Source organism: Phyllobates terribilis, unplaced genomic scaffold (genome assembly GCF_046119375.1).
Source record: "Phyllobates terribilis strain yellow unplaced genomic scaffold, ASM4611937v1 Scaffold_7__3_contigs__length_470593459, whole genome shotgun sequence".
NCBI lineage: Eukaryota > Metazoa > Chordata > Amphibia > Anura > Dendrobatidae > Phyllobates > Phyllobates terribilis.
The window spans coordinates 415,313,345-415,326,357 of NW_027362767.1; the positions used below are offsets into that span (position 1 = coordinate 415,313,345).

The 13,013-nt window shown below is 43.0% G+C and overlaps 2 protein-coding genes across 2 annotated transcripts in view; one reads left to right on the top strand and one right to left on the bottom strand.

Moving 5' to 3' along the window:
- The window catches only part of LOC141155095 (uncharacterized), a 67,119-nt gene extending 62,139 nt beyond the window's left edge, over positions 1 to 4,980 (bottom strand). The window contains exon 1 of the mRNA XM_073641740.1: positions 4,841 to 4,980. Coding sequence (XP_073497841.1) covers positions 4,841 to 4,850 — 10 coding nt within the window. The 5' untranslated portion in view covers positions 4,851 to 4,980. The remainder of the gene's footprint in view (positions 1 to 4,840) is intronic.
- LOC141155096 (uncharacterized) lies at positions 344 to 12,560 on the top strand. The gene is made up of 4 exons (XM_073641742.1): positions 344 to 500; positions 6,993 to 7,574; positions 8,976 to 9,053; positions 12,353 to 12,560. Exons 1-3 carry the CDS (start codon positions 449 to 451, stop codon positions 9,029 to 9,031), a joined length of 690 nt encoding a protein of 229 aa, XP_073497843.1. The 5' UTR covers positions 344 to 448; the 3' UTR covers positions 9,032 to 9,053; positions 12,353 to 12,560.
- Positions 12,561 to 13,013: the final 453 nt, after the last annotated feature.

Sequence of the window (13,013 nt, forward strand, 5' to 3'; positions counted from 1 at the left end):
CCAAGGGTTAGACACAACTGATAGGATACAATCAGAATCAAATATAGTGGTGCGATTTAGCCAATATATGGCACTATTGTTCATTCAGTCACTGCGCGGAGGTATTATATGATCATTGTATGGCAGTGTTATTCAGTTACTGTATGAGTGTGATCTTTTAGTCATTATGAAAATCGATTTTTCTGGCTAACACGATACCACAATATAATTTTTTACCGCTCATCAAACTATAAGTTAAAAATCAGTACAGGATATTTTATTAAGCTCCTGTTTCCTGGAGAAATAATATTTGGCAAACAGAAGTTATCGGTTAAACATAAGTGTAATCAGCATTGATATGAACCGGACCGTCCTTGATATAAAGTTGTGAAGGACTAGGAGCTGATTTCATTTACATCACCTTGCTGTTCAGACGTTCTTCAAGAAGTGATCCCAGACAAAGGATGGAATGATGAGTTGTAGACTGGAAGCCATCATGGTACTGGCCCTCTGTGCACTCGGTAAGGAAAGACTGGAGCAATGGTTTGGAAACTGATTGGTTGCAGGTTTTATTTTCAGATAAAGGGATGCCCTATGGGCTTTTGCTTTTCACCGTCCTTGGCAAATCTGTATATAGCCAATTGAGAAGAACGTTTCATGCATACAATCAATAATTCGTACCATCTACATATTTGGTGGCACAATAAGTGCATCGATTATTTACTTTTCCCCATCCTTGGCAAAGCTGCATATGGCCATTTGGGAAGAACAATCAATAATCTGTACCATTGCCATATTTAGTGGTATGGTAGGTACACTGATGATTTACTATCTGGAATGTCCACTTAGGGGAGATACCAGGGATTTTGCTGAATTTGAATAAAAATGAGGATAATTTCTACTAAAAGAGAGCGTACAACAAAAATCAGATTTCTTTCCTGGACTTTTTCTGATAGGAAATACCATTAATCATAACATTGTAACTAAACTGTACAGAAAACCAGTGTTAGGCAATACTACTTTACATGCTAACAACTGTCTCCACAGATTTACTGCATAGTCATAAATCTGCCAGTTGGGAAGTTCATTCAATCGAAGACAAAATGTTTAACTGAACCCCACTACCAGGAGGAACGTTGAACCATAATGAAGTCTCATGGGTGCTTTTAGGACCTATCACTTGCTCAAAAATTTAATTATATACCTTTGAAAAATCTCTGAGCTCCCCTGATTCTGCTACTTTTTTCCATTTTGCATTACATTGCTCCATTGCAGAGATATTCAGATTTGTTGTTTTTGGAACGCAGTATGTGAATTCTCTTCTGGCATATCAACTGGGTGTTTCTCCATAGTCTTCTGTGTGGTCGTGCTCTTACTGCCTGCCTCCCAGACACTGCTAATACCAGTACTAAGTAGTAATCTCAGACTGTTAGATCAGATGCTGATTGGTCTGGAAGGGAGGGGTGAAAGTGAACACCCCCAGACAAAATTCTAAGGAAACGCCTAGTTGCACTACAAGCAGAAATTTCACATACTGTGCTCAAAAAGCAAGAAATGTGAATATCTCTGTAATCGAGGGACGTAATGCAAAACAGAAAAAAATGTCAGAATCAGGGGAACTCAAGGATTCTTACAATGTATTTAGCTGAATTGATCAGGTGAACGATCCTCTTTAAATAGGGCCAAAAAGATTGTAAATTCTAAAGATCGTAAATAATATTTCTGTTCTAGGGGGAATACATCTGTTTCTAACCTGGTCGTCGCTTTTTTTTTAACCCTGTACACAACAGACTATACAGTGAGCGGTAATAATAATACAAAAATATATCCCTATTTAGTTTCAAGGACAAGAGAAAAGGCGCTCCAAGTGTGTTACCCTCAATATAGGACACAGTGAGCAAACGATTGTATATGCTCACTTGCCTGGGCTGTGACCTGGCACAACTCCGTATTTGTAAGAATGAAGGGCTGCTGCTCCGACCGCTGATCCACACGCTGGTCCGTATTCAAACCAAACAGGGAAAATAGCGCTGATTCCTGGACTCTGCCTCAGAGTGGAGAAAAGGGTGTATGTTCTCTGGATTTTTATATATTCATATAATGTGTTTCGAAGTCAGGTTGAAGGAGTCAACTGGACTTCGAAACGCGTTGTAAGAATGAATACAGATCCAGGGAACATACACCCTTGTCTTCACTTTGAGGCAGAGTCCAAGAATCAGCGCTATTTTCCCTGTTTGGTTTAGTTTCAAGATGACTCATTATATACATTTTTTGGAGCCAGGGATCAGGTATGTGTCCGTAGATCTAGACTGGGTAACATTTTATCTCCCAGTTTGGACACTAAAGAGACGCAACGGAGCAAAGGTTGTTAAAAGCGCTCAACCAACAGTGTAAAAGCATCCTAAGAATTGTTTGGGAAGTTCTTTTTTGTTATTGTTGACGACCAGCTCTATACAATAGAGTTACATTTAATCCCTTTACAAACAAATGACTTAAAGCTCAGGCTATGCTCTTCTTGGCAAGACATTTATGTGCCAACATTTACTGTAAGAGAAAGGAATACCCGCAAATAAAAAAAAAAAAAGCAAAACAATTTGACAAGATATTGCCATGGTATACAAAATGGAAACAAAACCTTTAATTACCCTGTCACCCAAAAAAAGGGACATAATCAATGAAAATTGTGCAATGTCCATTACAAAAAAAAAAAGACTTAAAAGCAACGCACACAAAGATATGATTAAAATTAGGCAGCGGAACAAGAAAAAAACAATACCTAGGGATGAGTTATGATTAACCACAGATAACTCTAAAACATCAACAGAAAGACTAAAAATGCAATCAGGCTTAAAAGCACACAAAGATATAGTTGATGATTAGTAATATAATTAATAATAATGCATTGTAAATAATAAAGTGTCAATAATAACAACAAAATAAATAGTTAAAAAATTCAACCAAAAATACATAAATAAATACCAAAAGATGGGCGACTGTGCTGCTGTAAGATCAAAAACGGTAGATGAATAAGTGCCAACGGCAACATTGAGAGGCCAAAGCTTAGACAAAGTGCAGTAGTAATAATAAACCTTGATTACAAGTTTTAGCAGAATAATTCAAGGCTGATGATACTAATCAAAGTCAAGCTGGACAAATAGTAAATGAAAAAGATAAATCTAAATGAACAAATACAGATCTGCGACCGGTGTGTACCATCAATAGCGGCCAAGCGGCACTTGCCACCTCCCCTCCCCTAACCATTCCACCATTCAGCCTGTGCGTCTGAGACTTGGTGCAGCAGGTGCGATGATTTCACTATATCGCACCTGCTGTGCGGAGCCTCAGTCTAAACTCTGAACAGAGTGGAAAAGCGCATCAGAGGAATGTGGCAAGGTCAATATTAGTTATTTAGCATTTTAAATGTCAGTACTTTTGGGGAACATGATGCTTTGTGAAGGGCTAGGTCGTGGGAGCCATCATACTGTGCGTGGAGGGCTGTCAGGTCATCATACTGTGTGTGGAGGACTGTCGGGGCCATCATACTGTGTGTGGAGGACTGTCGGGGCCATCATACTGTGTGTGGAGGACTGTCGGGTCATCATACTGTGTGTGGAGGGCTGTCGGGTCATCATACTGTGTGTGGAGGGCTGTCAGGGTCATCATACTGTGTGTGGAGGGCTGTTGGGATCATCATACTGTGCGTGGAAGTCTGTCAGGTTTATCATACTGTGCACGGAGGGCTGTCGGGTCATCATACTGTGTGTGGAGGGCTTTCGGGGCCATCGTACTGTGTGTGCAGGGCTGCTGGGTCATCATACCGTGTGTGGAAATCTGTCGGGGTCATCAAACTGTGTGTGGAGGGCTGTCGGGGTCATCATACTGTGTGTGGAGGGCTGTCGGGGTCATCATACTGTGTGTGGAGGGCTGTCGGGGTCATCATACTGTGTGTGAAGGGCTGTCGGGTCATCATACTTTGTGTGGAGGGTGGTCGCGTAAATCATACTGTACGTGGAGGGCTGTCGGGTAATCATACTGTGTGTGGAGGGATGTCGAGGTCATCATACTGTGTGTGGACGGCTGTCGAGGTCATCATACTGTGTGTGGAGGGCTGTCGGGGTCATCATACTGTGTGTGGATGGCTGTTGGGGTCATCATACTGTGCGTGGAAGTCTGTCAGATTCATCATACTGTGCACGGAGGGCTGTCGGGATCATCATAATGTGTGTGGAAGGCTTTCGGGGTCATCACACTGTGTGTGGAGGGCTGTCGGGGTCATCACACTGTGTGTGGAGGGCTGTCGGGTGATCATACTGTGTGGGAGCCATATAACCGTGTGGGAGGCATTGTGGCAGCATCATATTGTGTGTGGAGGGCTTTCGGGGTCATCATAATGTGTGTGGAAGGCTTTCGGGGTCATCACGCTGTGTGTGCAGGGCTGTCTGGTAATCATACCGTGTGTGAGCCATATAACCATGTGGGAGGCATTGTGGCTGCATCATAATGTGTGGGGGGGTCACTGTGGAGGCACCATACTTTGCTGGAGTCATAGTGGGATCATCATACTGTGCATCTGGGGGTACTGTGAAGGAATTCACTATGCTTGTATCATACTGTGTGGTGGAAGGACATTTTTGGGGACATCATACTCTATGGGGACCATGAAAATATTATCACAGTAAGTGATAAAACTAAGGGGCATAATTACTGTGTATGTACCACAATACATGCCCATCACCCTGTTTTTAAAAGTTTGGAGGTATGACCCTGATTTCTCCTCCAAATTTTTTTGTTAGGGGGGTGGGGGGGGGTCTAATTAGGACTTTTGCTGTGGGCCCCTGTGATTTCTATGTACGGCGCTTACCTGTGGTCATATTGAGTGACAGCTTTTATTTTCTATTCCACGCACCACGATGAGCACTTAATGTGTTGCTTCACCCGAGTGTGACCCTGTTACAGTAATCCGCCAGCTTTGCCACAATACACAATACTCCAGCTACATCATTGTTTGCCCTTGGTTTCTCTTTGCCACCATATCCTGTTTGCTTAGTTTCTTTTTGGCATCAACTTCTTGTACCGACAGATACTACTCCGCTTGTTTTAACAAGGTTGTCTCGGGACCTGCCTATTACTAATCTCTTTGAACGTTAATTATTGTTACAGGTGTGGAGTTCTGAATTAAAGGGAATCTGTCACCAAATCTGAGAGCAGCATAATCTAGGGGCAGAGATACTGATTCCAGTGTCGAGTCACTTACTGGATTGCTTTCTGCAGTTTTGATAAAATCACTGTTTTATGAGCAGAATATTATCACTTGGAGACTAGTAAACCTGCTTCCATGTAGTCCTCCATATTCATGATCTCTGTATAACCTGACACTGATTGGCAGCTTTCTGCCTATGCACAGTGTACACAGAAAGCTGCCAATCAGTGGTGTGGGCGGGGTTATAAAGGGCTCAGCATTCAGAGAACTGCTAGATCTTCAAAAGAAAAAACTGTGATTTTATTAAAGCTACAGCAAGCAGCCAGGTAACTTTGCTGGAATCAGGGTCTTTGCCCCTATATCATGCTTCTCTCATATGAGTTAGCAGAAACCTGTTGACAGATTGCCTTTAAAAAATGTGCTCACATCACTATAAAGATGTATTAGTACATCTGCACAGAATGAAGGAGTTTCTGGAATAAAAAAATTATGTTTACGGGTATTTTATCAGAGAAATTAAAATTTGTCCCCACTCTCCTGATGGTGATTCAATACTTTGAAGGTTTCATACCAGGTTAATAAATTATCTTGTATTGATTGTGATACATGCACGCCACCTAAGTTCAGATAGGGGCGAGACCGGTTACATGAATTCGTTGGACTCCTGGGGGAACCGTTACTCAGGGTGACCATAGGCTGCATCTTCTCTCAGGCACACAATAGATTCAGTTGCTGACCAGACACATCTGACAAGAGTCTTCATAAATGGTAGAACAGTAACATTTAATTAGGCACGGCCAGTCCAATGCAAATGTCTCTTTGAGCAACAGGCTCCAGTAAAACAGTACAGTCTCCTTTGCAGCACAGCAGTACACAGTCTATTATCCGGTAGCACAGTACAGCACAGTTTTAATGCATACACAACCACAGGCTTTTCCTTCACAAAGACTCAATAATACACAGCATTCTTTATCTCCCTCATCACACCCTTTCCCCCCTCCATCTCCATGCAGGATAATCTCTATGACAGGCTTCCTTCCAGTCCTTATCTTCCTGTCCAATAATACTCCACACTGTTAGCTCAGGGAGTCTAACTGACCTTTGTTTAGCTTCCCTCCTGACTTGAATTCTGTTCCCTTGCCTTCTGTGAGATACAGATCATAAGCCACCTTTCTCTTCGGCTCCGGCCAGACAGTAAACAACTTCCCCACAATCCCCCTGAGGCTCTGCTAAAACACTCCCTGTCTCCTGTGACTGTGCTAACCCCTCTAGTTGCTGGATGCTTCTGGAGCACAACACTTCCTGTCTCCTTTGCTTGTGTTACTTCTAATAGTTGCTGAATGCTTTTAAAGCAACAGCACTACTTCTGCATGTCACAATCGGTTAAGGGGTAACTTATTGATCACTGGGAGTCCGAATGCCGAGACTTTCACCGATTCTGAGAACGGAGCCCTGGAGAATTAATGGAGTGGAGATGCGTATACTCAACCTATGCTCAACTCAGATGGGGCGCTCATCTCAAGATAGATAATAGTCGGACCTCCAAGTGATCAATAAATTACCCCTTAACCTATCAATAAGTAAAAACTTACAGCTTGGTATTGTACCAACCCTTTAGAGGAAAGATGCTCCAATATTTTGTCAATGGTATGGCTTTTGGAAAAGGCTCTTTCTACAAGTTTCTTGGCCATTGGTCAAAGGTCTACCCTGAGTGGATCACTCTATGGTCAATTCGTTATTAGTGTGATGCTATGTAGATAAAGATGACAATGATACTTTATTGATCTCACAGATGTTCCATTTTTCCCAACAGCTCAGTCTGTGTCCAGTAAGTTAATCAAAAATGACCCGTTGGATCCCAAGTTTTCAAATAAACCTGGAAAAAGCGAGTTACCTGTCTCCAATGAGGCCATTTTTGTCAATCTGACCGCTTTGGTCTCCATACTTCCATCTGAGAACGGGAGCGCAGAGATTGTGTCCTCAGATCTGACCATGTCTGGAGAGGACCCATGCCTCTTCACCATTATAGTTGATGAGATCAAGAACTGCGACAAATCCTCCGAAACGAGCGTCCTCTGCAAATCACAGAACAAGGGGCCAGAACTGCATGTAACATTGGTTGCTGTTGTAAACTATGAAAAAACTTTCACCTACACAACAAATGTCACCGGTGGGGCACTACTGCTGACAATCTCTATGGAGAACACATTAGTCGTTGTGCCCAAATATTTTCCTGGGGTGAGAAATTCAACAATTTATCTCGACTTCATGTTTGAAAGCTTTCAAGGCATCGAAAAGAGCGCCAACTCTACGAATGTTTTCATGAATGTGCAAACTACGTACACACCTACATCGCCCCCAAGCACCTCCCCTGTAAATGGACGGTCTGGTCTATGTAAGTAAAAAAAAATATTTAGCCTATATAAACTCAAGTAGAGCTAATTGGGGAGATATCCTTTCAACTCACCCCCAAATCAATTAAGAAAAAACGCCCACAAAAGATATGTCCACTGCCTGGAGGACCCAACCTGTCCATGTGTTACAGAGCCTGCACATTGATTTCAATGAGCATCATGTAATACCTAATCTCCCCTGCGGAGGCACTGCAGGGAGATTGAACTCTACCTAAATGCTTCTCTCTTAGATAACAGTAGATCGCTGAGATAATGATCATCAAGATTCTCTAAAATCAAGACTCTTTGAACAAGAATAGACTAACCAAGCTTACAAAACCCTTTAAAAAAGTAACACTGGCCTAAAATTATTTTTTTTCTATGAAAAAATGCATTTACCCTTGACACGTATTGCACATATGCACATCACCAATAAGTACAGATATGGAAATAATATAATCCCGTTTACGTCATAGCCTTGTGGGAATGCTTGGGTGGAGGGTGCCTGGTGGTCTTGAGTCTAAAGACCCTCAAATATGATAGTTGACCAAAGCTACCGGTTTGACCAGGAATGGGCAACCAGCTAATATATATGATCAAGTGTCAACTCTTCTCAATAAATGAGGATCACTACGTGAGCCAAACTTGTATGTGTATGGGGGGAGTCAGGAGATATGGCTTTTGGGCACCTTAAAATTTAGATTTTTTTAGAAATACTTTTTTTTTTTTAAATAATACAAGCAGATGTTTGGACACCTCAATAAATTATAACATTTTAGAAATGCAATTTAAAAAATATATACATACAAACAAGCCTCCTTGCGATATGAGCCAAAAGCAGTAAGGTTGCAGGTACTTTTTTTTAAAGCAGGAAGGAATCGATATCTATGTTATTGTATCCGGGATACAGAACTGATAAGATAAATCATTAGAGATTCCAGACGTGTTCACAAGTAATTAGTGATTACAATGATATCTCCACATTCTCGGATCCTGTCTACAATCTCACAGAGTCGTGAATAAAATACTTCCTTTTTTCTGTAGGAATATTCATAAAATATTGTGATTTTCAATTCATATTTATTTTCCTACAATTACAAAGTCTCATCCACACGGTTCTGAACTTGCTGCATTTATGTGACTAGGTGGCGACGTTCTATATTACCACGTGCCATATGGAGGTAGACAATTATTCAGAATTATTTCCACTGGCATGATTGGAAGGGGGCAGTCCAGGGCACTGTTATCCCCCTCGGTACCTGGCTCATTTGTATCTACAGCATGGCTAGGTGGAGAACTCAAGACCACTCCACTGGAAGACCCAAACCCGAAGCTGCGAGCAAAGCTGAAATGATGCGAGAAGCTGGCAGACTGTAGACTATAAAGTTATTTCTTCTCCACAGGTCCTCTGAATGGAACCGTCCTGCTGATGCTTTTTGCCATTTGTCTCTTCATCTGATTCATTATTAACAGCTTTTTCTGTAAGTTTTTATGATCACTATGGGGGACCCACAAAAATCACTTTTCATGTCACAATATACCAGAAGCATTCAGAGGTTGTTAGGTATAAAGTGTCCATAAATAGCAGGATCATTCTCCTAAATAACACTACCAAATATTCTTATGATGAGGTGACCACATATTAGTGCAATACAGAGCTCAGAAAAACCTAAAAAATACAGCCACACAGTGTCCTATACAGCGATCACATAATAGCGCAGTACCGAGCGCAAATAATAGCACTATAGAGGGCCTAAATAATAACGCCAACAGTCAACTATACAGCGATTACATAATCGTGCAGTACAGAACTCAAATAATAGCACTATAGAGGGCATAAATAATACCACCACACAGTACACTATACAGCGATCACATAATAGCACAGTACCGAGCACAAATAATAGCACTATAGAGTGCATAAATAATACCGTCAACAGTCAACTATACAGCGATCACATAATCGTGCAGTACAGAACTCAAATAATAGCACTATAGAGGGCATAAATAATACCACCACACAGTACACTATACAGCGATCACATAATAGCACAGTACCGAGCACAAATAATAGCACTATAGAGTGCATAAATAATACCGTCAACTATACAGCGATCACATAATAGCGCAGTACCGAGCACAAATAACAGCACTATAGAGTGCATAAATAATACCGTCAACTATACAGCGATCACATAATAGCGCAGTACCGCGCACAAATAATAGCACTATAGAGTGCATAAATAATACCGTCAACTATACAGCGATCACATAATCGTGCAGTACCGAACCCAAATAATAGCACTATAGAGTGCATAAATAATACCACCACACAGTATACTATACAGCGATCACATAATAGTGCAGTACTGAGCACAAATAATAGCACTACAGAGTACCTAAATAATACCGCCACACAGTATACTATACAGTGATTACATAATAGTGCAGTTTAGAGCTCAAATAACAGCACTATGCAGTCTAAATAATACCGCCACACGGTATCATATACAGTGACTACATATTAGTGTGTATAGAACCCAAATAACAGCACTACAGACAGCCTAAATAATACCCCCACATAGTATCATATATAGTGACCACATCATAGCGCAATACAGAGCTCACATAATCAATCTTGGGTACCAAATAATAACACGACTCAATATCTCAATATCATATATAGTCACTACATACTAGTGCAATATAGAGCCCAGCAAACCATTATCTAGCGTCTATATTACATCACCACACCGTATAATACACAGAACATACAGAGCCCAAATATCTAAATAATACCACCACTGAGAATCAAATGAGATTATGGAGTGACCAAAAATAGTGCCGTGCAGAGGCCAAATAGCAGCACCATGGAGTGCCTATATAATACCACCATATTGTATCAAATAATATTATTATATAGAAAAAATAGAGCAGCACCTTTCAGAAATAATAGTGCAAAGCCTATCTGGTACATACCAAACCATCCAGATAAAAAGCCAAAACTGAAGGCAGCACAGTAAAGAAGTGTACAAATCTATTTATTTATAAGCCCATAGTGGCGACGTTTCGGTTCCAATGTGTGAACATTCTGCATGAAAAAGGTTCACATCTTTGGAATCGAAACGTCGCCACTATGGGCTTATAAATAAATAGATAGTTTTGTACACTCTTTTGCTGTGCTGCCTCCAGTTTCTGCTTTGCTTTTATTTGTTTTTTTAATAATAGTATTATATAGTAATCACATAATAGCCCTATACAGTGCCTAACTAACTAATGCAGCAGCAGGGACCACGAATGGTCTGGACTGGGTGGTTGGGACAATTAAATAAAGAAGACCGCAGAGAACTTGTCCTCCATAGTAACAACATGTCTGAGATCTATCTGTGACGCCTCGTACTCACAAAAGCCCTTTTCTTTACCCTTGGAGATGGGGGACTCGGAGTCGGGTCCTGTGATGAAGAGATGGGGTGCAGCCGTGGCCTGGACCCGACCCGTGCTCAGGGCCGTCACATTAAAAAGGATGGTACTGGCTTATCCAGGTTGAGTGGCTGATTTACGACTACGCCACCTGTGGCACCTGGTGAAGGCCACCAGCGCCGCTGCAGTCCACTGAGGCATGGTGATATAGCGGCCAAAGTTATTACTACTCCCCACAGGCGGAGCAGGGCCTCAGGGCAGAGAGACAGGATGAAGGGGGTAGTAGTAGAGGAGAACGGATGCCGCGTCGCGCGGTGTGGCGCAGAATAAACAGTCCGGAGGCCATAGAGGTGAACTTCCAAGGCTTTACTCACTTTAGAGATGGCAGAAGGAAGGCAACTCCCTGCTCCTCGCGGAGTCCTGCGGTCACCAGGGACGGGGGTCCAACAACCTCCGAGTAAGTCCAGCATTCAGTCGGGACCCTACACCAGAGTGTTCCTGAACTACAGACCGAATCCTTTCCTGTCCGTGTGTGTGCGAATAGGCCGGGTCTCCCTCTGAGCTCCTCTCAGAACAAGGGCACGGGTGGCAGCTCCTCTCCTTCCGATACCCGTTGGGATCATCAGGGCCTACCGGGCTTTCCCAACCGGAACATGGAGTAGCAAGGTCGGGTGTCGGGGGCCGGTACCCCTCTTGCAGCCGGAGTCCCTCTGAATATATCAGGTCGGCGAGGACAGGTGGCGTACACCGCTCCGTCTGCATCCTGCCTGGGATCCATTTGCTGTGGAGCTACACTCTTAAGCTCCAGGCCTTCTTGGTCCTGGTCCTTGACCGGGTCGAGACTTTCCTTGTCTACAACCTACCCCTCGTCCCAAGGCTGGGGCATGAGGGCTGTGTCTCCCTCCGATACGGGCCCACACAGGATCCGCGTTAGGGTGGGAGGCCACAGTTCATTCAGCAATTGACAGCATAAAGACAGTCAAAGGGCTAGGCTAAAGACGATCAAAAGACCAAGACCCAAGATGGCTTTTTATTAAATATGAAATTTAAAGTGTAACTAACTTGTAGGTCCTCCACCCTCACCCACTAACTGGTTCCCCTAACTCTTGGTTCCCCAGTCTCCCTGTAACCAGGGGAGCAGCACCTAGTGCATACTAGCTCCCTCTGGTGGAGAAATGTGGTGCTGGATGCAAAGGTTGGGTCACGACTATCACACTGTTCTTACCTCAGAGGAGGAAAACTACACTCCATTAAAGAAGTGCAGCATCCCTGTGGCGGTCGAACCCTCAGGGGCGCCACATATCTCTGTGACTATATATATTATATACCAAATGTGTCTGATGAGTTTCTCCCTCTACAGATCATTACTGCCTCGTCTTACAGCCCCATTGTCACCACTGTGTATCCAGACACATGAACTGTGTACAGAATATGCAGAAACCATCCTGTCTGCGAACCTGCTGAGATCGGTCATTGACGTTACCCTCGGTGGTGCATGTACAGTCTTTCATGTGAATTTACCAAAAAGCCATATTGAAAGGTTGTCAATAAAAGTTTGATCTGTACAATTGTCCCCACTCTGTGTTTTTCTGACGGTGATCTCCAAATCCTCCTCTACATAGATCTAGAATTAAAGGGGTTGTCCAAAAATTTTAGGTTCACCATAGACTTCGGTGCCAAATGCTGTGACCACTAATAATTGTAAGAGTGAAGGGGCAGCGGGGCTAGAAAAGGGCTGCGGGGCTAGGAGACTGTACCCTGCTATGGGGCTAGGAGACGGTGCTCTGCTGTGGGGCTAGGAGACTGTACTCTGCTGTGGGGCTAGGAGACTGTACTCTGCTGTGGGGCTAGGAGACTGTACTCTGCTGTGGGGCTAGGAGACGGTGCTCTGCTGTGGGGCTAGGAGACTGTACTTTGCTGTGGGGCTAGGATACTGTATTCTGCTGTGGGGCTAGGAGACTGTACTCTGCTGTGGGGCTAGGAGACTGTATTCTGCTGTGGGGCTAGGAGACTGTACTCTG